Here is a 22,815-nt window from a genome sequence, read left to right as displayed (position 1 = left end):
GGCGGCAGCTCCGGGCAGCGGCGCAGGCTCCAGCGCGCCGGGCCCCGGCCGGCCGCAGCTCCCCGGCTCCCGGCTGCGCCCGCCTCCCGGCCTCCGCACTGGCTGCCGCCGCTCCGGGGCTGTTGTTTCTGCGGCTGCTCCCCGGCCGGAGGGGCAGGAAGCTCGGCCGAGCGACCGCCGCCGCCAGCCCCGAGCGAGCGAGCGAGCGGGCGAGCGCGCGGGAGGGAGGAAGGCGGAGGAGGAGGAGGAGGAGCGGGAGGCGCGCGGGCGGGGGCGGGGGCCGCCGGGCGGGGGAATATACAAAGTGAAGCCACATTGCCAAACTTGCAGCAGCGATTGCAGCAGTTGCTGCCGCTGCGCCGCGCCTGAAGCCGCGCCGCGCGGGCCGAGGGCTCCTGCAGCTGCTCGCGCGGAGCCGGAGGCGGAGGAGAACGCCGAGGACTGAGACTGACACTCCTGCTCTCGGCCGCTTGCCACTTACGCGGGGCCCCCCAACCCAGCCTCAGAGCAACGCGTTAAAAAAAAAAAAAAAGAAAAAAAGAAAAAAAAAGCAGCCCTTAGCCCCCTCCTCCCCTTTCCTGCTTCTGCGAGAACATCCCCCTCTCCCTCCAGCTCCGCCAGCCAAGGCGCCCCTTTCTTGGAAGCCGAGCGGCTTCGCTCGCTTTTCGCCGCCGCCGCCTCTCGCAATATTGCAATATAGGGGAAAAGCAGGTAAGGGGACGGCCGGGGAGCCGCGGGCAAGGAGGGGGGGAGAGGGAGGAGGGGGCCGATTTGGGCCAGGGCTGTTTTCTTTGGCTTCCTTCCCTTGACCGTCCCAAATTGCAAGTAAACAATACGTCGGCTTAGATAATGCGCGAGTCTGAAACTACCGAGGCCGGCCTGCGAGCTAGCACGGAGGGCAGCCAGCCCCGGGCAGCCAGCTTTGTAGCGGTTCCTGCTTACAAAAGGGTTCTTCTTGGAGACGGGCTTGGTGGGGGCCTTGGCGGGGTGTGGGGATATTTTCAGTTCCTAAGGGAGAGGCAGGAGGTGCTTAAATGAGGGTTGAAGTATGAGAAGTAGTGTGGGGGAAATAGTCACGACCCCCCCCACCCCCCAGTAAACACTATTTTTGAAACAGTGGCAGAAAGGATCTAAGTGAGCAGGATTCAGTATTGCTGGTTCTTTTCAAAAATTCCTCTTGGCTTATAAGTCTTTTGTTCCAATCCAGGAGAAATCCGGTGAATCACCTAATTAAAATCAAGACATGAATTAAGCATCCATTTTTGTACTACAAATTGCCAGCGCTACGTTTGTCCCTCCCCTGGTCTCCATTAAAAAACACCAGAGACGTTGTTAAAGAGGGGCAGATTTTGCCTCTAGCTGCCAGTTCTGCTTTCTATTTCACTGACTATCCCAGGACCTAAATTGCTTGGCTATGTAATTACTAGAGTATAAGCCTATTTAACTTAAAAGCTTTCTTTTTTTTCCAACTCTAAATGAAACTTGATGAGGGCCCGTCCTTAGTTATCAGGGGAGTCAGTTTCTGGTCAGTCCTCTTGATTCATCTCTTTTAGATTTAATCAGCATTAAGGTATTGCTTGTCCTTAAGAGCTTTAGCTAATGGGGTTACTGGATGCTTTTCTCAGTGTAATGTTTCCTTTTCAAAAAAATATACATATATATTTACCTCTCACCAAAGATGGGGGCGGGGAAGAGCTTGGAATCTCCTCCCTCCCTCTCCCCTTTTAAAAAGGAATTCGGAGCGATTAAAACGTTGGGGGAAACAGTTTAAAGACCTCGGGCAGGAAATGCAGATTCATTTGGGTTAGGGCTGAAATTGTAACAAAAAGCAATTCCTCGAGTAAATGCATCAGATAAATCAATTTACATAAAGGTATGATGCATTCGGATAAATGCAATGCTAATGGGTTTTAGAGTGGTCCTGTTTCCAAAGTCTCAGGGTTTTGTTACAGCTTAATTGGTGCAGTTCTTATTCTGGTTTATTGTGCGGTCACTGGACACACGTTCCGGGACTCTTTCGGAGGAAATGTGTTTAAAACCGGCCTATTTAAGGAACCCGAGTCCTTGTTTCGTTCCCTTCCCCAGGTTTTTTTGCAGCAGCCAAGTTGGGCCGGGGACAGGCAAAGTTCGCCCTCTCCCTTCTGAGGTATCAGCTGAATGTCTTGAGCAGATAGCCGGGAGCCTCGGGGGGAGCCTACACTCTCGGCTTACAGAGGACAAAGACAAAACAGGCTGCTTAATTGGCAGTAAATAACTTGATCTTTTTATAGAATAAGTGACTGGAGGAACACTAGGACTTTATTGGACTCAGGATTGGAGGCAACAAATTAATCGGTTTAGGCTAAGCTTTATAAATTGATTCCTATATTATACCCCAGTTGCTTCTCGTGACATTCATTAGAAAGAGTGGGGAATTTTTAAAAGCAGTTTTTGGTGACAGCAGGACTGCTCGAATATAACTTGTGCATCCTTTAATAGTGCCTTCTCGCACATTATCTGTAACCCCCCTCCCCCTTTGGAGGAACAAAGCTTTAGCATTTAAATTGCTGATCAAGGGCAGATTAGTGAGACCAAAGTGGAGAGTGTTTGTATAGGAAGTTAACAGGCATCCTAAAGTTCAATGATCTATTATTCTTGCCTGTGTCCTGAAAACCCAGAGAAAACACTCATTGATCTTCAAAATGAAATGAGATTTAGAACAATAATGGGAGATGGCGGTCACCACAATGGCATGTGAAAGGTGCTGTTTAAAATACGAAAAACCAGTTTCGCAACTTTACACACCGCACCCCCTCCCTCGCGTCCCCTCACCTCCCCTCCCACCACCACGCTCTCCCTCGCCCCTCTGCCGGTTCCTCCCTCCCTCCCTCCCTCCCTTTCAGAAAACCGAACTATTTCCAACTTGTGAACTGCAGCTGCACTTCTCAGGGCAGAGCTCGGGAGGGAACGTGGCTCCGGCGGGGGCCGCCTCCCCGCTCCCCTCGGCTAGCTCTCGGGGCTCGGCGGGGGCCGGGGAGGGGCCGGGCGCGGCGGTGGGTGGGTTTGACCCTCATTTGCTGGAGGCGGGCGGCGAAGGAGGGAGGAGGGGGCAGTGGGCGGAGGCGGGGGCTGGGAGGAGGCGCCGCGAGGGGTGGAGCGCGTCGCCGAGCCTCGCTCTCGGAGTTTTGACAGTACCCAAGCTGAAATTGTCAGCGGCGGCGAGCGCTGGAAAGTTGAGAGGAGCTCGTGGCCCCAGAACAAAGCTTGAGAAAAGTAAACAGGCGGCTGCTGCCGGCTCTCCTCCCTCCTTCCCTCTCCCCCTCACCCTCCTGCGCGCCGTTGCCCTGCTGCTTCCTTCCAGCAGCTCTGGGGGTGGGGTGGGGGGAGCACGGCTTCGCTCTCGCGCGCGGCGATTGCTACTAACTTTTGCATCGCCCCTGTTTTGTCTTTCTCTCCCTGTCCCCTTCCCGCCCTCTGCAGACCATGGTGAATCCGGGCAGCAGCTCACAGCCGCCCCCCGTGACGGCCGGCTCCCTCTCCTGGAAGCGGTGCGCAGGCTGCGGGGGCAAGATTGCGGACCGCTTTCTGCTCTATGCCATGGACAGCTACTGGCACAGCCGGTGCCTCAAGTGCTCCTGCTGCCAGGCGCAGCTGGGCGACATCGGCACGTCCTGTTACACCAAGAGCGGCATGATCCTTTGCAGAAATGACTACATTAGGTAAGACTTGGCTGCTTTCCTTGAGATGGGTGAGCGGAGCAATGGCAAGGCCAAAGGCTACCAAAGATTTTAAGGAAAGGAACAGGGAACCTCTGAGGATACGCTGTAACCTTCCCCTCGAAAACCTGGTTGGTCCGATTTAAGGGGTTCGAGAAGCATGTGTTGATCTCTCAATTTTAAATAGTAAATTCACCGCAGAAGCCATACTAAGTAAAAACTATCCATCTGATGGGACTGGGCCATTAGGTGTGCCAAGGTTGGGCGCGCTACTGACCAAAATTTTAAGGGGTCTACCCCAGCTGGACCCTCAGCTAAAAAGTGGGAGTTAGGCTGATACTTTAAAGAAGGGTAAGGACCTACGTAGAAACTCAAGGGACAAAAGATGGCCTTACAAATGAGTGTAGTTAGTGAGAAATGATTTGCCTATGGTGATGGCTAATTATATTTACATAAGCACTTTTAAAGTTTTTTGAGTGGAAAACTGTGACTCATTCTTGTGCTCCTTGTGAAAAATGCTGATTACCCATCAGTTTAAAAACTTGTAATTCTTCTCATAGTAAACTCCCTCTTTCTCTTCCCACCCCGCAACAAAACAAAAAACCCTTAGTGGTAGTGTTTTTCTTTGTATACTGTTACTTAGGGGCTTGTAATGCTCAATGTTAGTGTGTGGTTTGTGATATAGAATTTGCGGGTTTTTCAATTGAGGAGAGTTCAGATTTTGGGGTTTTGTTGTTGTTGTTGTTGTTGTTGTTGTTGTTTGTATCTCTACCCGGAATCCCCAAAAGAGATTTAGGAAAAGAGGCTATAGAATTATACTAATCTTGCATTTTAAAGCAATGTATAGGAACATTCATATGCCCCTGTAAGCAATCTTTTCCAACAAGTTTCAGTGCAATTAATGGAAAGAATTCAGGAGGTCAGGTGCCTATAGGATCTTTTCAGGTGAACTCAAGCTACTTAAACTCATTAATTTGAAAGGAGGCATTTGAAGGATTACACATTTAATTTGAGTAAATGGTTTGATAGACTGATGCACATGAATGCTTCTAGGAGGTGTTCTGTTTCAACATCCAGTAATTAAAAAAAAAAAAAACCAACAAAAAACCCACACGCACACCGTTGATACGAGAGAACCGTTGATACTAGAGAACCGTTCACTTTTACGAAGAATTGCATTCTAGTTAAATTTTTGTCCTAAACCGTTTTCTTTATTAGTAGAAAGTGTTGCTCTCTTCAAGTGGGTGAATCAATGGCTGAGGTATTTTGTACAAAGTTTAGTTCCATTGTGGTTCCCTCAACTCTGCATCTAAAAGTGCAAAATATCCCAGTACAGTTCTGAGCTGTGTATGTTTACCCCAGTAATATCATTAATCTAAAATGATGGAGTAAAATGACATTTGGTTATTCCGATAATGCAACTTGTGTCCACTCTACTGGCATCCTCAATCAGCCAAGTAAAAGAAATATAGGAAGGGAGAGGGCTTTTATTTTTAAATTAAGATGGCAGCATTAATTTCGCTAAGTGTTCTTTTAGAAGTAAATGTTGGAAAATCAGCAGGAGCATGGGTGTAATGCTTTCTGGTCCTCCTTCCAAGCAATGCCATGAGCTTTGACAGTATTGCAATTGAATAGAGAGCAAAACTGGTAAGAAGGCAGGGTAGCTTAAAGTGCAAAAATTGACAGTGCTGTTCAGATGCCGTGAATGGTACATTCACCTCGTCTCCAAGTGCATTCAGAAAGCCTTCACTTCTGATTACCACTAATTAAAAAGAAGATGGGTCCACTTGCATTCCCTCAAGACAAGTTTAGGCAAGTGGCTTTCTGGGAATCGCCTCCTTTCCCTGTTCTTGGGACCAAATATAAATGCCCATTTGGTGTTTTCAGCTGGCTTAATGGAGCAATGGAGGATGTGCGCCCAGCCCCGCGCCTTAATTAATTGGGTCCGTATTCTCACTTTCTTTTTTCCTCTGATTTTTGAAAACTGGAGCCAGGCTTGCTCTTGAACTAGATGCTATCCTGAGAACCTTAGATCTCTCCCGGGAGAGAGGAGTTCTAGCTCAGTACCAAATTGACCATGGCCTCCCACTCTGCTCAGGCTCTTCAGCTGCTGAGCCCCTCCCCCCCCAACCCCATCCCCAGGCTGAGGAGTCTCTGAAGTCTTCTTCAGAGTTCCCTCCCTCTGCCCATCAAGATGCCAGAAGGGTGGGAAGGTGAGGAGGCGCGCGGTCCTTTTCCTCTCAGCTACTCCCTCCCCAGTCCACTTGTTGGAGGAGCTTTGAATTCTGCAAGGTTGGCCACCTCAGAGCGGAGTAATCCGCTTGCCAGACACCAGGTGAAGGGGATCCTCGGGCTCCTCCGCCCGATTGTGACCACAGAGCGATCTATTAAGGGGGTTTAAACTGCCTTTGAGGCGTGATCTTTTGAAACTACCAAGATACGGCTAAAGCTGCGGGGAAAGTAGGGCCCGGAGGTGGTGGTGGTGTGTGGGGGTACTGCTTTTCCCTAGTCCCTTCCCCCTGCGTGACCCAGTGTCGATTGGGCAGAACTGGTCCTCTGCCTCCTCTCCCTCCAAGATTTCAGATAAAGCGGCTGCCTTGCCGCAGCGAATCCGCACAATTAAAAGCTTTAATTAGTGGCTCCTCCATTTTCTTAGTTCTGATGGGCTTTATCTAATGAGATCTGGTCTCTGGCTTAGATCTGCTCCGAATGACGTGTCCGCAATGAATGAGAGCTGCGTCGCAAACAAAACATTTAATTAACAAAATTGGCCTCTAAGAGAGGGAGGGAAAGACTGGGGGGGGGGGGGCTGTGGAGGGGAAGAGGGAGGGTGGATCTTAAAGGGGCAACGCCTGCCCACCCCCGCTCCAAAAGTCCGCGAACCTTGCAACTGTCCCCTCTCCCCCTACCCCCAGCTTCCGACACCCCTCCGCCCCCCAGCTCTATCCAAGAGCCACCAAGTAGCTTTCGAAACTCCGTTTTTCTTTTCCTCGAACCCTTCTTCCTCCACCCCCATCTCCGGCCCGAAGACTGGCGCGGAAAGTGCTGCGAGAGGAGGAAGTTCGGAGACCGACGGGTGGGGCCCCAGGTCCGGGGAGGGCGAGGAAGCGCACCGGAAGCCCGGGTGGCGGTCCTCCGCGAGCTCTCTCTCGCGTGGACCCCGGCCGGGGCCGGAGGAGGGCCGGGACGGCGCCGCCCGAGGCCGCGTTCGAGGCGTCCCTACCGGCCGGCGGCCTCGGGCCCGCGAGGGGGCGAGCGCAGGGCGGGAGCCGCGCGAGCCTTCGCTCTTTTCTTTCCCCGGGCTCCGCTCGGGCGTTCACGTGGCGCCCGCAGCCGCAGTGAGAGCCGCGCGGCCAGGGGTGGGGGGTCCCGGGCGGGGCGGGGGGGGGGGACCGGTGGTGGCTGGTGGTGGAGGGTGTGTTTGGGGAGGGGGTAGCGTTAGGAACGGAGGCGCCGCCAGACAGCGAGTTCATTTCCCTGGTAATCAACAGCAAGCTGCTATATTCAGAGAATGCTGTCCCTTTAATTGAACAGGCTAGGTAATTAAATGGCACTTTTCCAATAGGACGTGCTAGGTAAATCTAATAGTTGGTTATTTAATATCACTTTGAAGTCTGCCCACTCAAGCACAATGACAGCACAGGAGCATGTGAACTATTAGCTAGGAAAAAAAAAAAAATCCAGGATCTCAAAAATTAATTAAATCGCATGCAATTTAGGGGGAACGTTTATCTTGATTTGTCATAACAGAATTAATTCAAGGCCTCCAATTCACTTGGGGGCAGATCTGTTACTCTGAATTAACCAAGCGTAATTTGGCTGATTTTTTTTTCTCCCTCCCCTCTCTAATGCAGCAATTGCGATTATTCACAGCCCCCCTCTTAAGTATCAATAGCTTCTGGTGCTTTTAAGGTGCTTGGTCTCTAGTTATTCCGAAGTACCTTTAATGGACTTGGCTCCAGGCATAATTTCTGGGTTGCATTTCTTTGTTACATTTAATATAGCTGGTGCAGAATTTAGATTAAATATAGGAACCTGCTGGAAAACCAATTGCTTCTGGATCAGTAGCTGTGGATGTGCATTTTTCTCCTCAGATAGGATGCTGATATTTACTTGCAGGTACAAATGTATACCTTTCAGCCATACTTTTAGAAACGTACCTCTCCTTGCCTAAAAGCAGTTTAGAAAACAGTCATGTAGTGCACCATATCGCACGTATTTGGCTTGAAGTAATAATGCATTTGAAAATAAGCCCACCTATTGGTCATTGAAGTTACTAAAAGATGCTAAGCATTATTACTAAACTAAAAATATGACTTGCTGTCCATCTCTTTATGTCAGCCAGGAGAGTTGGAGCGGAGCTTGCGAGAGCAGTACTAACACTACATGGTGTTTTTCATATGGGAGCAAAGCACCTTTAGAGTGCAGGGGTTTGGTGGGATTTCTTCCCTTCTTTTCCCCATATAAGGAACCTCTTGATGTTTGTGATTGATTGCATTGCCCAAATGCTGAAATATTAACGACCTTCTTGGACTGAGGACCCAAAGAAAGGAAACTGAAACCGATTCTGTCATCACAATTAAAGACTCCCCTGGCTTTAATTAGCCTGACCTGGGGTATATCTCCCCGTTGCTTGAGTTAAAGAGAAAAGAGCCCATTATAGTCCAGTCTGAGACCGATAGCTACTTAATTGAGCACCTAAAGCCTCGAGCCTTTTAAATCAAACACTGTCCTGGACAGTCCCCCTGGTTAGATAATTAACTCTCCAGCGCACAGAAACGTTGTTAAAAAAAAAAAAAAGAACAGAAAGAAAAGAAAAAGAAAAGAAAGAAAAAAAAAACAACTTTTCAGAAAAAGGGTGGAATTCTAATGGTAACCTTCATGTCTATGGTAAAAGGGGATTAAAATGTGTATAGACACGTAAGTTGTTCTGCTCTGAGGCAGCCTGAAAGCTGTGGATGTGGAAAGATCTTAAACCCCATTAATAATGTTGTTCAATAGCACATCAGTCCGGGGTAGATCGTGGTCATTTTCAAACTTTGTGACTATAATTTCTGACACTTTAGGAATCCCATGATTTTGTGGCTGATTGTTCCCTGAAAGGTTATAAAAGTGGCACTGGAGAAAACAGGATGTATGAAAAGCTTTTGGATTATATACGCCTGCCCTGATTATTAAAATACACTTAGATGCTGAAGACATACAACTGACTTTACTCAGGGTGAATTGTTAAATAAATGAACACTTAGGCTGGGTAATCAGATCGGTACTGTGAAAGGGTATTTTTTGAGACGGAGTGTCACAGTGTACCTGTTGGTAGTGGCAGCCATAATTACAGACTCGGATCCATTAAAATACTTCTGGGTTGCTGTTAGAGGATATTTGGTCCTTACCTCTAGTAGGATTCTATTCCCCATCCCCATTATCTACACCCTCCCTACCTTTATCCTCAGCATGCATTCAGCCACATCGACATGTTTTTAACTTTATTTTTACTCCCATTGTTTGAATTTGGTACTCCTCTTGGGGATTGGAAGAGCCCTGCTGTTAACTATAAGCTCTTTGCCCATGGCCGTCCTAATTCTCCAGCAGTGTCCTGCCCTTCTGAGAACCTCCCCCCCCCCAAGGCAGCAGTGACAACCCACGCTGGAAAGGTGCCCGGGAGGTGAGACACCAGGAGGTCCCCATCAGTGTTCCTGAAGTGGTCCAGCATTAGGAGGAGATGGCAGGCCAGCGGCCCTGAGCTCCCACATGGTGTGGTCCTGCGGCTAGAGGTCCTGGCAGTGTATTATTTCAGCTTTCTCTCTGTAACTGTTCTGATTCTGCAAGAACGTGTCAATGTGTCGTGGATCTCAGACTAATTAGTTTTGAAATGGAGTTTTGATTGAACTCTTCAAATCGATGCTGCTGCAAAATTTGTTTCTCGGGCTTCCTATTAAAAGCCATCTTAAGGGGCAGTTTTACTACTCTCCCTGTCGTTCAGTCGATACATTTAATAACAACTTACAGGCTATTTTCAATAAAGTGGCGACAGCAAATTAGTAGTTTGAACATGACAAGCCTCTTCTGCAAGACCAGATTCTGAAAACACAAAGCAATTATTTTTATATAGAGGGATGCCGCAATCATTCAGATTACGGGGTGTTCTATAGGAACATGTCTCCTTGTTTGACACCAACTGCATTTTATGACTTTATTTGGACAAGGAGGAAATGCAAATATTAATATTTATTATGACACTAATATGTTAATTTGTAAGTCCTATTACTTTGTTTTTCATTGTGGAAAAGTGCTTCTCTGACCCTGCTGACTTGTTCCAATATCACCTTTCAATGTGAAATCATGTTGGTCTGTTTAATAAATATTTGTGGATATTAAAAAGGGAAGCCCAAAAGCAAATAAAGCTTCCCAGCTTGAGTCTACAGACTCCATAAAAGCCAAAGTTCGGTATTCATTAAAATATTTTGTTGTGCCGTGGAAGGGTATTAGGAATTATGTATATCTTTTTCTTCAGCACACCACACTTCTTGAGCTTTCCCCTCCTCTGCAGCCTTCTCCTTTCCCCCTCCTCCCCCTATGGCAGATGTTGTGGTCTCATTTGATTGCATAGGAAAACTGCAGTGATACAGCAAACACCCAGAGAGATATGATGACAAATGGGTCCAGATCCCGGTAAATTACTTTCTGCTCAAATCGAAATTTCATTCAGTTTGTTGCTAGCAGAGATGAAGTAATCTAAATTGTGGACTCAGGAGCAGATAGAGGGAAGTTGGAGCAAGCATTTCATTATCAAGAGAGAGAGAAGGTTAGGATGAAAGAGATGAGCAGAGGCAAATCTTAAGTGTTGACACCATGATTGAAAAGGTTAACCCATACACATTATATATCAACCTGGATAGCAGAGAGTTTCTAATGGAAAGTCTGCACTGATGGAGGTTTACGGGAGTTTCAATACACTGAGCATGATGTCTTCTTAGATATACAATCAAATCCTCTTAACCCTTTTGATGACTCATATCTCAAGATATGATTAAAGTACAAAAGAGTTCTTCATATAATTTCAAGGACACAATGCATTTAAACTCCAGTCATGAATTGTATCTTTCTTTTTTTATGATGAACCCAGTAATCTGATAAAATGTGTGGAGAACAGAATGGTTTTGTATTTGCGGGAGGTGGAAGTCAATATTTTGATTAAATCCGGGGCACCGTCTTCCTCTGCGGTAGGCAGAAGTTAGTCGTGACCCCTGAAAGGATTTTTCCCGGGTTATGTAAATCGCTCGTAAAATTTGAGGCCTGAGTCTGAAAACAGCCTCCCGTCCACTGCGTTCCCAAGGGAGGGCCGGAGGCTGGGGGGGATTTCTTTTCTCTTTTTCTTCGGGTCAGGCTTACTCACTGGTGTCCCCCGTCATCTCTGTTGCAGGTTATTTGGGAATAGCGGTGCTTGCAGTGCTTGTGGACAGTCGATCCCTGCGAGCGAACTCGTCATGAGGGCCCAAGGCAATGTGTATCATCTTAAGGTAGCATGTGTTCCTCCTGTCTTTTTAAAAAAGAATCCTCTTTCCTACTTGGGGACAAAGCATTTCTCCTTAAACTCTGTCTCCTCAAGCTGTAGACACTAAAGGCATCTACCGAAGTCGTAGCTTGGCTATGATTAGTCCCTTACTCGCGCCCCCCCCCCCGCCCCTTGCCATCTTTCCCCCATATACCCCACACCACAGAAGCACACTTGTACCGGTTTCTTTCCCACTTTTTAGCCTGATGGCAGTTGATCGCATTAGGGCTTTACCGTTTTCCGGAAGCCTGTCGAAGGAAGAAAAATACCAGACCCTAAGTGGCTCTGTACTTGACAGATACTCGCTTACGAACAGTTGATAAACTTGTGACCAAAAAAAAAAAAAGACTTAATTTGTACCTGTTTTCAGTGGGTTTGCTTTTCCCTTTCAGTGTTTTACATGCTCTACCTGCCGGAATCGCCTGGTCCCGGGAGATCGGTTTCACTACATCAATGGCAGTTTATTTTGTGAACATGATAGACCCACAGCTCTCATCAATGGCCATTTGAATTCACTTCAGAGCAATCCACTACTGCCAGACCAGAAGGTGAATACCTAGCAGCTGCTAATAAGCTTTATTAGGGCGAGTTGGAAGGTTCAGCCTTCAAGGGAGTTTTCCTGGGTGGTTGTGTTTTCGGGTGCCCTTTTATAAAGTAATGTAGACAACGTGTACGTACAGGGTTCAGAAGTAGTAGTGTGGACTGATTAAATTGTGAGTCTTTTGTAATTCAGAAAAGATCCAGACATAGTTCTACGTGTAGCTTCCCCAGCGTTGAGGAGAGGATTGCCATATGCAAAGTCTAAGCATATAACTTCCATATTACCGGCAGTTTTTCCCTCTTGCCAGTTTGGAAATTCAGAAGTAACAATGTGAATAGGTGATTGTGGGAAGCAAATTAGAATATGTATGGTAGAAAAAGGGAATAAATGTCTTTGTCAAGAAAATAATGATTTCTGTATTGGTCATAGCAGTCTGGACACCTGCCTCCCAAACCCGGTTTACTGTGCTTTTATTTTGAGAAGAGTTTTACAAACATTCTGTAATTCCAGAGGACGGCATTTTTGTTGATTGGCGTATATATAGTCTTGAAGACTGGAATTGAGTTATGACTTCAAAGACAAAGTTCTAGGGCTTGGCTAATCACTTTGGGCCACAAATCGCTTCATTGAAGATTATGTATCTCCAGTCTTGATCCACACAACTGGAAAGTTTTTGGACCAGAGTTAAAAGTGAGGAAATTTTATGCAGTTGTTCAGATCACTTCAGAGGAAGAATGGCGATCAACAGTTGTCCAGCCCCCCCCCAATCCCAGTACTGGATAGTTTTAGATCTATTTTAATCTCCTTAATAAGTCCTATAGCTATGCAAGTGAGTGCATTTTGATAACTGCTGTGCCTAATTTGTAACAATTACTGTCAACCTTCAGTTAAGAGACTGTTCATTCTACACTGGCCCAGAAAAGAGTGAAATGTATGACTCGTGCGCATAATTTTATTCACATCATATTTCATACTGATTATGTATTGATGACATTGATTCATTTACTCTTTACAGCGCCACTTGCATGGATATTAAATCTTATTGACCACAGATGAATTTTAATTTCAGATTGGTGATAGATTTTTCCATCAGCTCTGATAGTATGTTTGACTTTTTCATCATTAACCCAGGCAATCACACAGCACTGAGTTATTGCATTGAAACAAAAAGTGCACACTTCACTTGGTAATTCTTTATGGATTTACAATAGGAACTTCATTAATGTCTGTTGTAAGGATCACAAAAAAAAAAACAACATTTATCTGCAAATAGGAATTTAGCAAGCTTCGAAAGTCTCAGGAAAAAATATTAGGCTTCTTTGTCTTCTGCAGTGCATTTTCTTAATGCCGTTTGGGGGGAAAATGACTAGTATTTGAAAACTTTTAACCGTTTAAAATTATACTGCCACATTTTAATGCTGATTTTTATCATTTTCCCTTACTCAAATTTATGCCATGAGTTTAAATGTATTTTCCATTTCTTTATTAAGTAAATGTCAATTCTATCAAAATAGGCACACTTTTCTTTGTTTAATTTACTAATATAGGAAGCTACCTAGCATATCATCTTAAGAACAGAAGTCTAATTTTTTATTGCAAATTAACCAGTCACCATCAATGAGGCATTTCAAGCTTCATTAAGGAATGCCAGTACATATAAATACTCAAGATTTTTATGGTAAGATTTGAATTGTAATGAAGTGAATCTATAGGGCAGAGTTGAGAACAGCGGATAGGTAACATAAATATTTCGAGATAACCATTCCATTTAGAGGCAAAGCCATTTGCAGTTACATTTGGGAGCAAAAAAACCCAAAACAAAAAGGCAAGAAAAGATGCTAGGAATAAAATGGTTCAACTCTTCCCCATCCCTTCTCATGTAAAAGCTTAGTTTTTTGCAAGTTAGATCTTCAAGTTTGTTGCTGGTTTTATACCATTTCTTTCCCTGACTTGACAGAGTATAAGAAATGATTGTCGCAGCTCACCACCGTGCAGCATGAGGATTCGGGGATGTGGAGACAAGATGGAAAACGTAGCCAACTGTGCAATACCGCACACAGGCACCAGCCACATTAGCTTGGGACTAAGCGCAAAGGGCACATACCGAATGGGCGCTGGGTCTCCCAGTACTGTCTCCTTGGGTACAAGATGACGTAGTGGAGAGGTTTCAGGGAGGAAAGCTGCAGAAACATCTGGTTTGCATGCTTTATAAGATTGCGTGTGTTGTGCCTTTCAGATGGTCTACTGTTCTGCACACCTTTTTCAGGGTGGGAGAGGATGTTCCATTTGGAGCACAGAAAGTAGTAGGCAACCAGAAAGAGTCAACCGGTATATCCTTCCTTAGTGTTGGAAGCCAAAAATAGACAGGTGGCCTTCAAAAATTAATAGCTCTTAAAAGGCAGAGGGAAGTATAACTTAAGGATATGCTCTTGTCAGACATTGGTAAGAAGCTGTGTTTTGGGGGTGATGTTAATTAAGAACATTTCTCTGTTGGCATAAATGTCTCACATGTTTGCCCTCGGTGCTCTGCTCACCACGAGCACAGTCAATTGACAAGGTGGTTTTTGTCAATAAAGGTGGTGGTCCAGAGAGATATTAATAAGAGGGCAAGGGGGAAGGAAGAGGTAATGAAAACACACTTCCTGGTGGAACGTAAACTGCTTTTTTGGACCTCGAGAATGCTTTACAATTATTTTCCCAAAACCCTGTGGTGATTCTTTTCTGAAGGAGATGAGATGGGGAGAAATGACAAACCGCCCCCACTTTATTATTTTCTTCTCTCTCCTTGGTCTCCATGTTTTTGGTAGGGAAAATTGGACATCGATTTTGGCCCTTTTCCTTCTATTCGCCAAACCAGTTACGTTTTTAGTGTGTGATGGATAAAAAATATCGCCAGGCGTCCTCTGGCTTTAAAGTAATGAGGTGATTGTTTGTACACCCCTTCTCTAAAGCAGCTAATTGTATAGAAAGTATAGGTCCCCATCATGGGGTCCCTTTAAACTTTCATTCTCCTGAAATTTGTTGCCAGTGTCTGGGATGTGCGGTTAGCTGTTGTTCCGTCCGCATCATTGGCTTTGGTATATTCTGAGAAGAAATAATTTTTGAGTATATAAATCCTGGAGTGTCTTGAGTGAAATTTCAGATCACTGGTGTTCAAGGATCTACAAAATTTTACAGCCTGTGTCATTTAAAGGAGGCTGGACCATCCTCAGGAGAATATTGCCTTCTAGAGAGTTACGTAAATACAATGAGGAATCGTGGCTAATTTCTTTTCCCCCCTCGTCTTTGCCTGCTCTGGAATTCTTTTTTCCACTCAAGAGTGGCTGTTCCATCTAGAATTCTCGGCACTTTTCAGTAAAATATGAGCTCACATCTCTCTGGTTGGAGGAGATGTTAGCAAGTGTTCTAGTTTACATATCACTCCACCGTTCCCCCGTAGTTACATAATTGGTGTTGTGTGTGTCCATCGTAGAGGACATTTGATGCTCATTTATTAAATATGCTCGCTGGCTGCCGCCGCATCTTTGTTCTGGACAGACAAATTACCTTTCTCACACTGAGCTTCCACTCTGGGGAATTAAGCCTCCACCACTTTAATTAGCTTGGAAGTGGGGGGTTGCAGTTCCTAATAGACTTCAGGCTTTTAGTAAGTTAGGGAAAGGGTGAACCGAGAACTTCCTGGGAAGCTCAAAATGTCATTTAAAAACCATAAAAACCTAATATATATTATTTCATTTTGGTAATTGCAAACAGATTGTATTTGACGACTGTGCGGGTTATCATTTCTAACTTAGACATGAAAGTTAGACTTCCCTTGAACTCTGTTTTTTAATTGAGCACAAGTCATTAACATATTACATGTTTGACTCATATATTTACAATATTTACTAATATTAAGTGACCTAGCAGATATGAAATACTAAGTGAAAAGTAGTATCTGAGTATTTGTATGTATTTTGGTGTGTACGTGTGTATATATATGTGTGTGTGTGTGTACCGTATATATGTGTGTGTATATACATATATATACATATATGTGTGTGTGTGTGTATATGTATATACACACACACACATGAATTCAGACACATAGCTTTAGGTTGAGAAGGACATGGGTGAATAGATGTCATATGGGGAGATCAGAATGATCACGGCCAATACTTGTTTAGCTTTTATTACATGCCAGGCACTGTTGAAAGTGCTCTATGTGTATTATGTAATCCTTATAACAGCCTTATTATACCGCACTTTAGAGATGAGGAAACTGAGACACAGAGTAACTTTGCTAGAGGTCACACAGTTGAGCATAGTAAGCCAAAACGTCCTTGTGGGGTGCTCAGCTCTGAATGTGCATTGAAGGTACCCCTGCTAGGCAAGATGTAATTCACTGTCTTCAGAAAAAAACTTGCTTTTAAGAGAGTTAAAGCAGTTCGTCGTAGAACTTTCCACCAGAAACTTTCCGAAAGTCCATTTATTGTCTCATTTTCTCTGCTAGTAAAACCGCAGAAAATGTTATGCTTTAGTTCTTTGCTGCCAGAGTAAGTAGCGTAGAAAGCCTCCATCAAGTCACAGTTGGAAAGTAATCTAATAAAAGAAGATTAGTGAACGTAGAAGGAGACAAAAGCAGTCATGTTTGAGTTTAATATCTCAAATTTAGCATTTTAGCTAAGATGCCCATTTTTATTTCTTGCAGGTCTGCTAAAAGGTCAGAGTAATGCAGAATGCGTGCCTTCATCTCAGATTTCGTTCATCACAGGTGGATCCCATGCGTCTTCAGTAGACAAGTCACCTTTGTAGCTAGCCACCAGTGCCAGCTCTGTGCATTGCACCTTCTTTAGTCTTGATTGCCCTTCCCGCATTTATTGGTGTATTAAAATGACTGAATATGAACATTAAGGACTCCATGAACCTGGGCTAATGGGAGACTGTAGAGAAAATGAAAAAAGATCCACCGGAGGACATCTTTGGGGGGGGGAGGGAGCTGGGGAGGAGGGAAATGACTAATGAAGCTAATTAAAAGAAGCATTCAAATCTGCTTTCTACCCTCATTAACAATTAGCAGGGCACTGGCCAGAGTTTGTACCCTGTGTTTTACCTTAACAACATTCTATTTGCTCTTTGTATATTTAAGTGTTGTAAGGAAATGTGTTTCAATCAAAACTGAACATGAGATAAAAGGAAAGAGATGTGGCTTTTGTGATATTCTATCACAAACACTTTTATTGTATCTCTGTAAAATACAATGTATGTATGCATGTAAGTGTTTTCGTCCTGATGTTGCTACTTCCATGGCAAAGGAAAAAAAAAAAGAACGAAAAAAAAAAAGAAAAAAATTGGAAAAAAAAAATCAGGCTCATAGCAGCTACTGTGTAGAAATTTCCCCCTACTTCTAATTTGCTGAATGAAGAAGAAATCTTTTATTTGTGATATTTTCAGAGACATTTGCTCTAGTATGGTGTATTTAAATAATAAAAACTTAAAAGAAAAAATACTCAATGGAGTTCGGATTTAAACACTGCTTTTTCTCCTCTGTATTGGAAAAAATTCATTAGTAGTTTTGTTTGGTACCAACTTCACTTTAAATCTTAGGGGTCGAGGGAGGTGGTGTGTATATTTATTTAGCTCTGGGCCAATAAGGTTTTCTTCAAATTACTTAACCATGCCGTTTTTGGCACGGCTACAAAGCAATGTTTCTAACGGAGTCCTTGTAAGTTCAGAATATTCTGGTAACTTAATCTCTTTATTACACTTCTATATCACAGTGAATCTTTTGTGTTTATATATAAATATTTGTTAGATTCTTCAGCTATCACGTTGATTCTTTCTTCCTCAATAGGAAAGCCTTGGGTATGGATGAAAAAGCATGCTCAAGACTGACATAACCGTCCTGTTCTCTCTTCACCAAGTTTCGGCTTTCAAAGGAAATAGCATTTTTAAACCATACCTGTACATACTGGGAAGTGTCTTTAGTCGTTAGGGACCCAGAGCTCTTGAGATGTCTACAGAGGTCTTCAGTGGGTGAAGCAGCCATTTCCTGGTGAGCTGCTAGACTCCTGTGGTCGGCTGTGTGATTTGTTTATTTTGTTTTGCTCTTCTCCTCCTCTGCAGGCTCTGCCTTTCCATATGTTTGGGGTAGGATTTGGCTTTCACTTAGTAGTCATCTTGAGAGATTCAGTGGCTAGTTCTGGGCTGCAGTGTATCCCCAGCTGTGCATGCGTTGTGTGCAGTGATCTCCCGTGGAAAGCACGTGTAGGTCAAGGACTCGGGGATGTGGGGGGACAGGGCCAGTGTTAGAAGGAGGAGAAAACTAAAGAAGCTGCACTGCCAGGCTCGGGAGCAACTCTGAACTACAACTTCAATCACAGGTTCCGAAAACCAGGTGTGTGTGTATAACGCCCCTTGAAATATCCTTTCTAAAAATGGCATTTGTTTTATTTTCTCTTGTTCCAGAAAAGCTCCCAATGTAGACCTCTCAGAACAGGTTATATAGAGAGGTCTAGCTCTGTTCATCTCAACCAGCAGTCAGCTTCTGTTTGGGATCTTCTGCTCTCAGAGACTCCAGTCTGGAAGGAAAAAATCAGTTGCTCCTGTAGGAGTATTGAAAGGCAGAGAGTTAAAGTAAAGAGTTCTTCAGAGCTTTATGAAAAGAAAATGCAAGGGGAAAAAAAATGAACAAAATCACAGACATAACAGTATCTGTTTGAGTTAAATCCTTGGGGAATTTCTAGGAACGAGTTCTGGTTCTTAAAAAAAAATTTTTTTTTTTTTCCGCTAAGATACTTTAAAGGAATGTGGATTCTTCAGGACAGAAAGGGGGAGATGTGTTAATAAGAATGCAAGCATCCTCTCTATTCTTTTTGGCATAAGCACTCATGTCCCCTATAGTGCAGAAATTCAAAGGGGCTAGTTAATAACTTTTAGTAAGTAATACAGTGTGGCATTTGGTGATGTGGAGGGCTCAGGTCATTAAAGACTTTAAATGAACTATTACATGGCTGACTCCGCAAGCACTGCTGCATATTTAATAACGAGCTTCTAAAAGCATTTCTTAAGTTGCAGACCTATAAGATTACAAATGTCACTCATGTTAGTGTAATCCACATGCAAGTGATGAAGCCTTCTCTTTGATGTGCTAAATTGGAGAAGGACTAATGGAGCTATGAATATACAATAGAACATATTTAAGTAGTAGTCTTGCTTTAGGTAAAACACTTTCTTGAAACCAGAGGCATTTCAGACAATAAAACCCAGCTCTAATGGGGATGCTCTGTGTGGATAGAGAGCTCCTAAAAAACACTCAGGTTTATTCTGATGTGAGCGGTGATTGTGTTCCTCCCCGAACCCCAACCTTGCTTAGGAAAAAAAAAAACAAAACTCCAGCAGCTTGTTCACCTTTCATCCTTGCATTTGTGATGTTAGTGAGATGTACTCCATTCTTTTGAAAGGACTTACTTAATATTAACCACGTCATAGAGCAAGATGGCCTCCAATCCCTACAAGCAAGTGCAATTAAATAAAAGCAAATGTTACTGAGCCCTGCTGAACTGATAAAAAAAAAAAATGTTTATGATAACATAGAAATGTCTCAGTCATGCAAATTTTCACTCTTGCTAATGAAACGATTTTGTAAAAAGATTGTCCTCTGAAAAGGTTTAATGTTTTTTTGTTTTTTGTTTTTTACCTGTCTACTTAGATTTACACATCCCGAAAGGCAGGAGAGCCTGGAAGAAGCTTTTCCCAAACCAAATCGTTTGCCACAACGAACGATTTCCAGCTCTTAATGATTTATTAGGAAATAGTTTAACACGGACTGTAGTGTCTTATAAAATGCAAAATGAGAAAATGGTCACACCAAAAGGAGGCCTGTGAAATTGTCATCTTCTTACCATTAACTGTATTTAAATTCTTTCTTTTGCTCTCATTAACACTGATGTTTGAAACAACTAATCATTTAAAATGAAGCTCTTAAATTAAATGGCTTTAAATGTCAATATAGCAAGATTCTAATGTGTACTACTATTTATATAAAATATTTCTTAGGGCCAATAAATTTACCACAGTGAGTCCAAGAGCTATAGATCAAGGCACCAGTGAAGAGTTTCCCTGTGGCCTGAATAATTGCATTTAAATTGAGAAGAGGTTGTCCGGAGACCCCTTCACCAGGGCGTTCAAGGCCGGGTGCTCCTGCACCCAAGACTCCCTTTGGGAGGGCGCGGGAGACACAGCGTTTACAAGTCGACGTTACTCGTCACTTTGTCACTTTGTTACTAAGACTCACCTATTGTCAGTCCAGCCAAGTCACAGAAATGCTTATTGCAGTTAAATAGCAATTTGTTTCCGTGAAACTGCAATTAAAGTATTACTGAGCAGCCATTTTAGATTGGCACTGCTCTGAACGCATGTTAAACAGACAGCAGCTCCCCCTTGCAGAGCCCGAGACCCAACTAGCACCAAAGGGGAACGCATTCGCCGGCGTGGGGTGTCTAGTTAAGAGGCATTTGTAGCCCCCTGCTCCCATTGTGAACACGCTGAGAGCAATAAGTCAGGGCCGATTTTTGGAAGGTGAACTTGCAACTTAACCTCAAGTGAATACCATTTTCGGTTGTACCAGAAGTGCTTTATGCTGGTAGATATGCGCTGGTGTCCTAGAGGGAATGTTTCGAGTTCAGATTGATTCTGCGGAGAATGGACTGCCACTCGGAGGCCTCCGGCCAATCATGGACTGCAGGTCCTGACATGTTCCAGCTGTGTAAACAGGGCAGTTCTAGCTCCTAAATCACAACTAATAAAGCAGAGGATGAAAATCAATTGATTCTGTTACAAGTTCTTTGAATGGCACTAGGAAGTTGTTTCATGACTCTGTTAGAACGGACAAGCCTGGGTTTAGCCACCCAAAATACCTCTTTTAATCCTCTCTTGTCTCAGAAGCAGGGCAAGACAGCCCTTCCCGGTGCTAACAGCCCCACCACCACATCCAAACCCGCCGGGGGAAGGAGAGCATCAGAACTGAACTCCTCCCGCTGATGTAAAGTTCAGGATTTTTTGAGCGAGAGAGGTGAAGTGCAAAGGTTTTACTGAAAATGCAAAACATTGATGTAAGATCCTGAGAGAGGGAAGGATTTTCGAGGTGGTGTTTTAAAATGCAATTAGCACTGAATTCTAACCAGCTTGGAAACAATCATTAGCTCACGAGAACAGGAGACATCTCACCTTCCTTCGGCCTAGAAAGTTCTCCCCTACCTCGAATCCAGAGGTTTACATCCTCAACTTTTTCAAAAATAATTGTCTTGTGCAGTGCGTTTATTTGTAGCCTGTGTTGTTTGAGCTGCAATTTTTTTCTTTTTAAAGTAAGAGGAAAACAAACAGTTTCTTCCTAAATTAATTTTTCATTTGTAGTGAATTGAATGCTTTTAGGAACTGAAAAGAGAAAATCTGGAGACAAACTGAATTTACAAATGAAGATTAATTATGAAAGCTGGAAAGGAAATTGCTTGCTTGGGCTGCAATTGTATACCTTTTTCTTTATTTAAATAAGGTTAGGTAGAGATGGGTGTGTCTTAAATACCACAGATCCCTCTAAGGCCTCCAATTCAGTTTCTGTCATCAATCATGGGCCTTCCGCCTTCCATAAACCCTAACATCTTTAACTAGAATGTGTAATATAATAACTTTATCTTGGAGTTGTGGAGTGCTTTGTAAATGTATTTATGTGTTCACATTTACAGTGAACAAGTTCTTAACACGTGTTATCTCAGTCCTCACAATAACCCTCTTGATTGTTACTGCCTCGGTTTTACAGGTGAGGTCATGAAGGGCCAGGGAGGTGATGGTCTAAGCAGGCCCAGGATGAGAGGGAGGCAACAAATGGTGCTCTCCTTGAGTGCAGAATTTAAGGGAGTGTCAAGGAATCAGTAATCAAGATAATGTGGGTTTTTTTTTTTTTAAGATTTTATTTATTTATTTGACAGAGATCCCAAGTAGACAGAGAGGCAGGCAGAGAAGGAGGAGGAAGCAGGCTCCCTGCTGAGCAGGGAGCCCTATGATGCTGCTCAGTCCCAGGACCCTGAGATCATGACCTGAGCCCAAGGCAGAGGCTTAACCCACTGAGCCACTCAGGCGCCCTTCAAGATAATGTTTTAATGCAATATTTCAAAATGTGAAACGAATGCAAAAACATCTATGGTGAACAAAACGTCACGAGTTTAAATAAAGGCAAGATCTGTGTTACTTCTCTTGACTTTTGCCTCGGGCTCCACCATGGCAGGGCATTTCTATTAAGGCCCAAAGTGCCAGAGCTGCTATTTAAACCTGGCATTTGGGGCGTTTTGGGAGAATTACTTTATAAATTGTTAGGCTGCGGCAATGACATACTTTATTCTCTGAGCCGTACTAAGTTTTTTTTCTCCCCTTAAAAAACTAAAGTATTGCATTTTATCTTTATCCAACCTGGAATGCTGACTCTTTTAGCTTGCCTGTATATTTTAGCCTTGCTCTAAAAGAAATTATCTGTTCAGTTTTGACAAATCACAACTACTTCGTGATGGGTAATTAAGTATCGTTGGTAACAACTCTTCCTGCACGTTGTTACGGAGGAAAAAGAACAAGACTCTGATAATCATGTTAGTCCAGAGAGTAAAATGGGTCACTGTATCCTGCTGTGGCCCATACAAAGTAGTAAATGGCATATTTCAAATGTTTGAATTGAACTGTGTCTTCAGTCTGCAGTTAATTGTGGCAAATAACAGGTCAACGAATTCAGTTACATAAAAGTAACATACTTCTATAAGTATAAAACAGGTAATACACACACACAATTTTTGTGGGAAAGTTTTACGTATTCCAGCATGATGTGAGAAGCAGGTACATCGTGAAAGAACTAATATTCATATTTGTTTTAAGATGGGAGAGCACTGAAGTATTCAAATGGAACAGATTATACCTTTAATTACATCCAAATATGATTCTGAGCTGAGTTTTAAAATTTTGTTGGCTGTACTTTCCATTTTCCCATTAATTGCTAGAATCCA

At 43.8% G+C, this 22,815-nt stretch overlaps 1 protein-coding gene across 2 annotated transcripts; it reads left to right on the top strand.

Moving 5' to 3' along the window:
* The first annotated feature begins 297 nt into the window (after window positions 1–297).
* Window positions 298–17,287, top strand: LMO4 (LIM domain only 4). 2 transcript variants are annotated; one of them, XM_080800145.1, is made up of 5 exons: window positions 298–711; window positions 3,460–3,698; window positions 11,119–11,215; window positions 11,643–11,798; window positions 16,482–17,287. In XM_080800145.1, the coding sequence occupies exons 2-5, from the start codon at window positions 3,463–3,465 to the stop codon at window positions 16,488–16,490; spliced, it is 498 nt and encodes a 165-aa protein (XP_080656271.1). In that variant the 5' UTR covers window positions 298–711; window positions 3,460–3,462; the 3' UTR covers window positions 16,491–17,287. The 2 variants fall into 2 exon arrangements, with proteins under 2 accessions (XP_080656271.1, XP_080656272.1); XM_080800146.1 differs by lacking the exon at window positions 298–711 and adding an exon at window positions 3,111–3,252.
* Window positions 17,288–22,815: the final 5,528 nt, after the last annotated feature.

Source organism: Martes martes, assembly GCF_963455335.1.
Source record: "Martes martes genome assembly, chromosome: 4".
NCBI classification, from domain to species: Eukaryota; Metazoa; Chordata; class Mammalia; order Carnivora; family Mustelidae; genus Martes; species Martes martes.
The sequence above is the reverse complement of the archived record's forward strand: the minus strand, read 5'-3'. Positions and strand labels throughout refer to the sequence as shown.

Coding starts and splice junctions, on each gene's coding strand:
- LMO4 (XM_080800145.1), top strand. CDS start 3,463: ATGGTGAATCCGGGCAGCAGCTCACAGCCGCCCCCCGTGACGGCCGGC. Junction 3,699..11,118: donor TGCAGAAATGACTACATTAG/GTAAGACTTGGC, acceptor TCTCTGTTGCAG/GTTATTTGGGAATAGCGGTG. Junction 11,216..11,642: donor GCAATGTGTATCATCTTAAG/GTAGCATGTGTT, acceptor TTTCCCTTTCAG/TGTTTTACATGCTCTACCTG.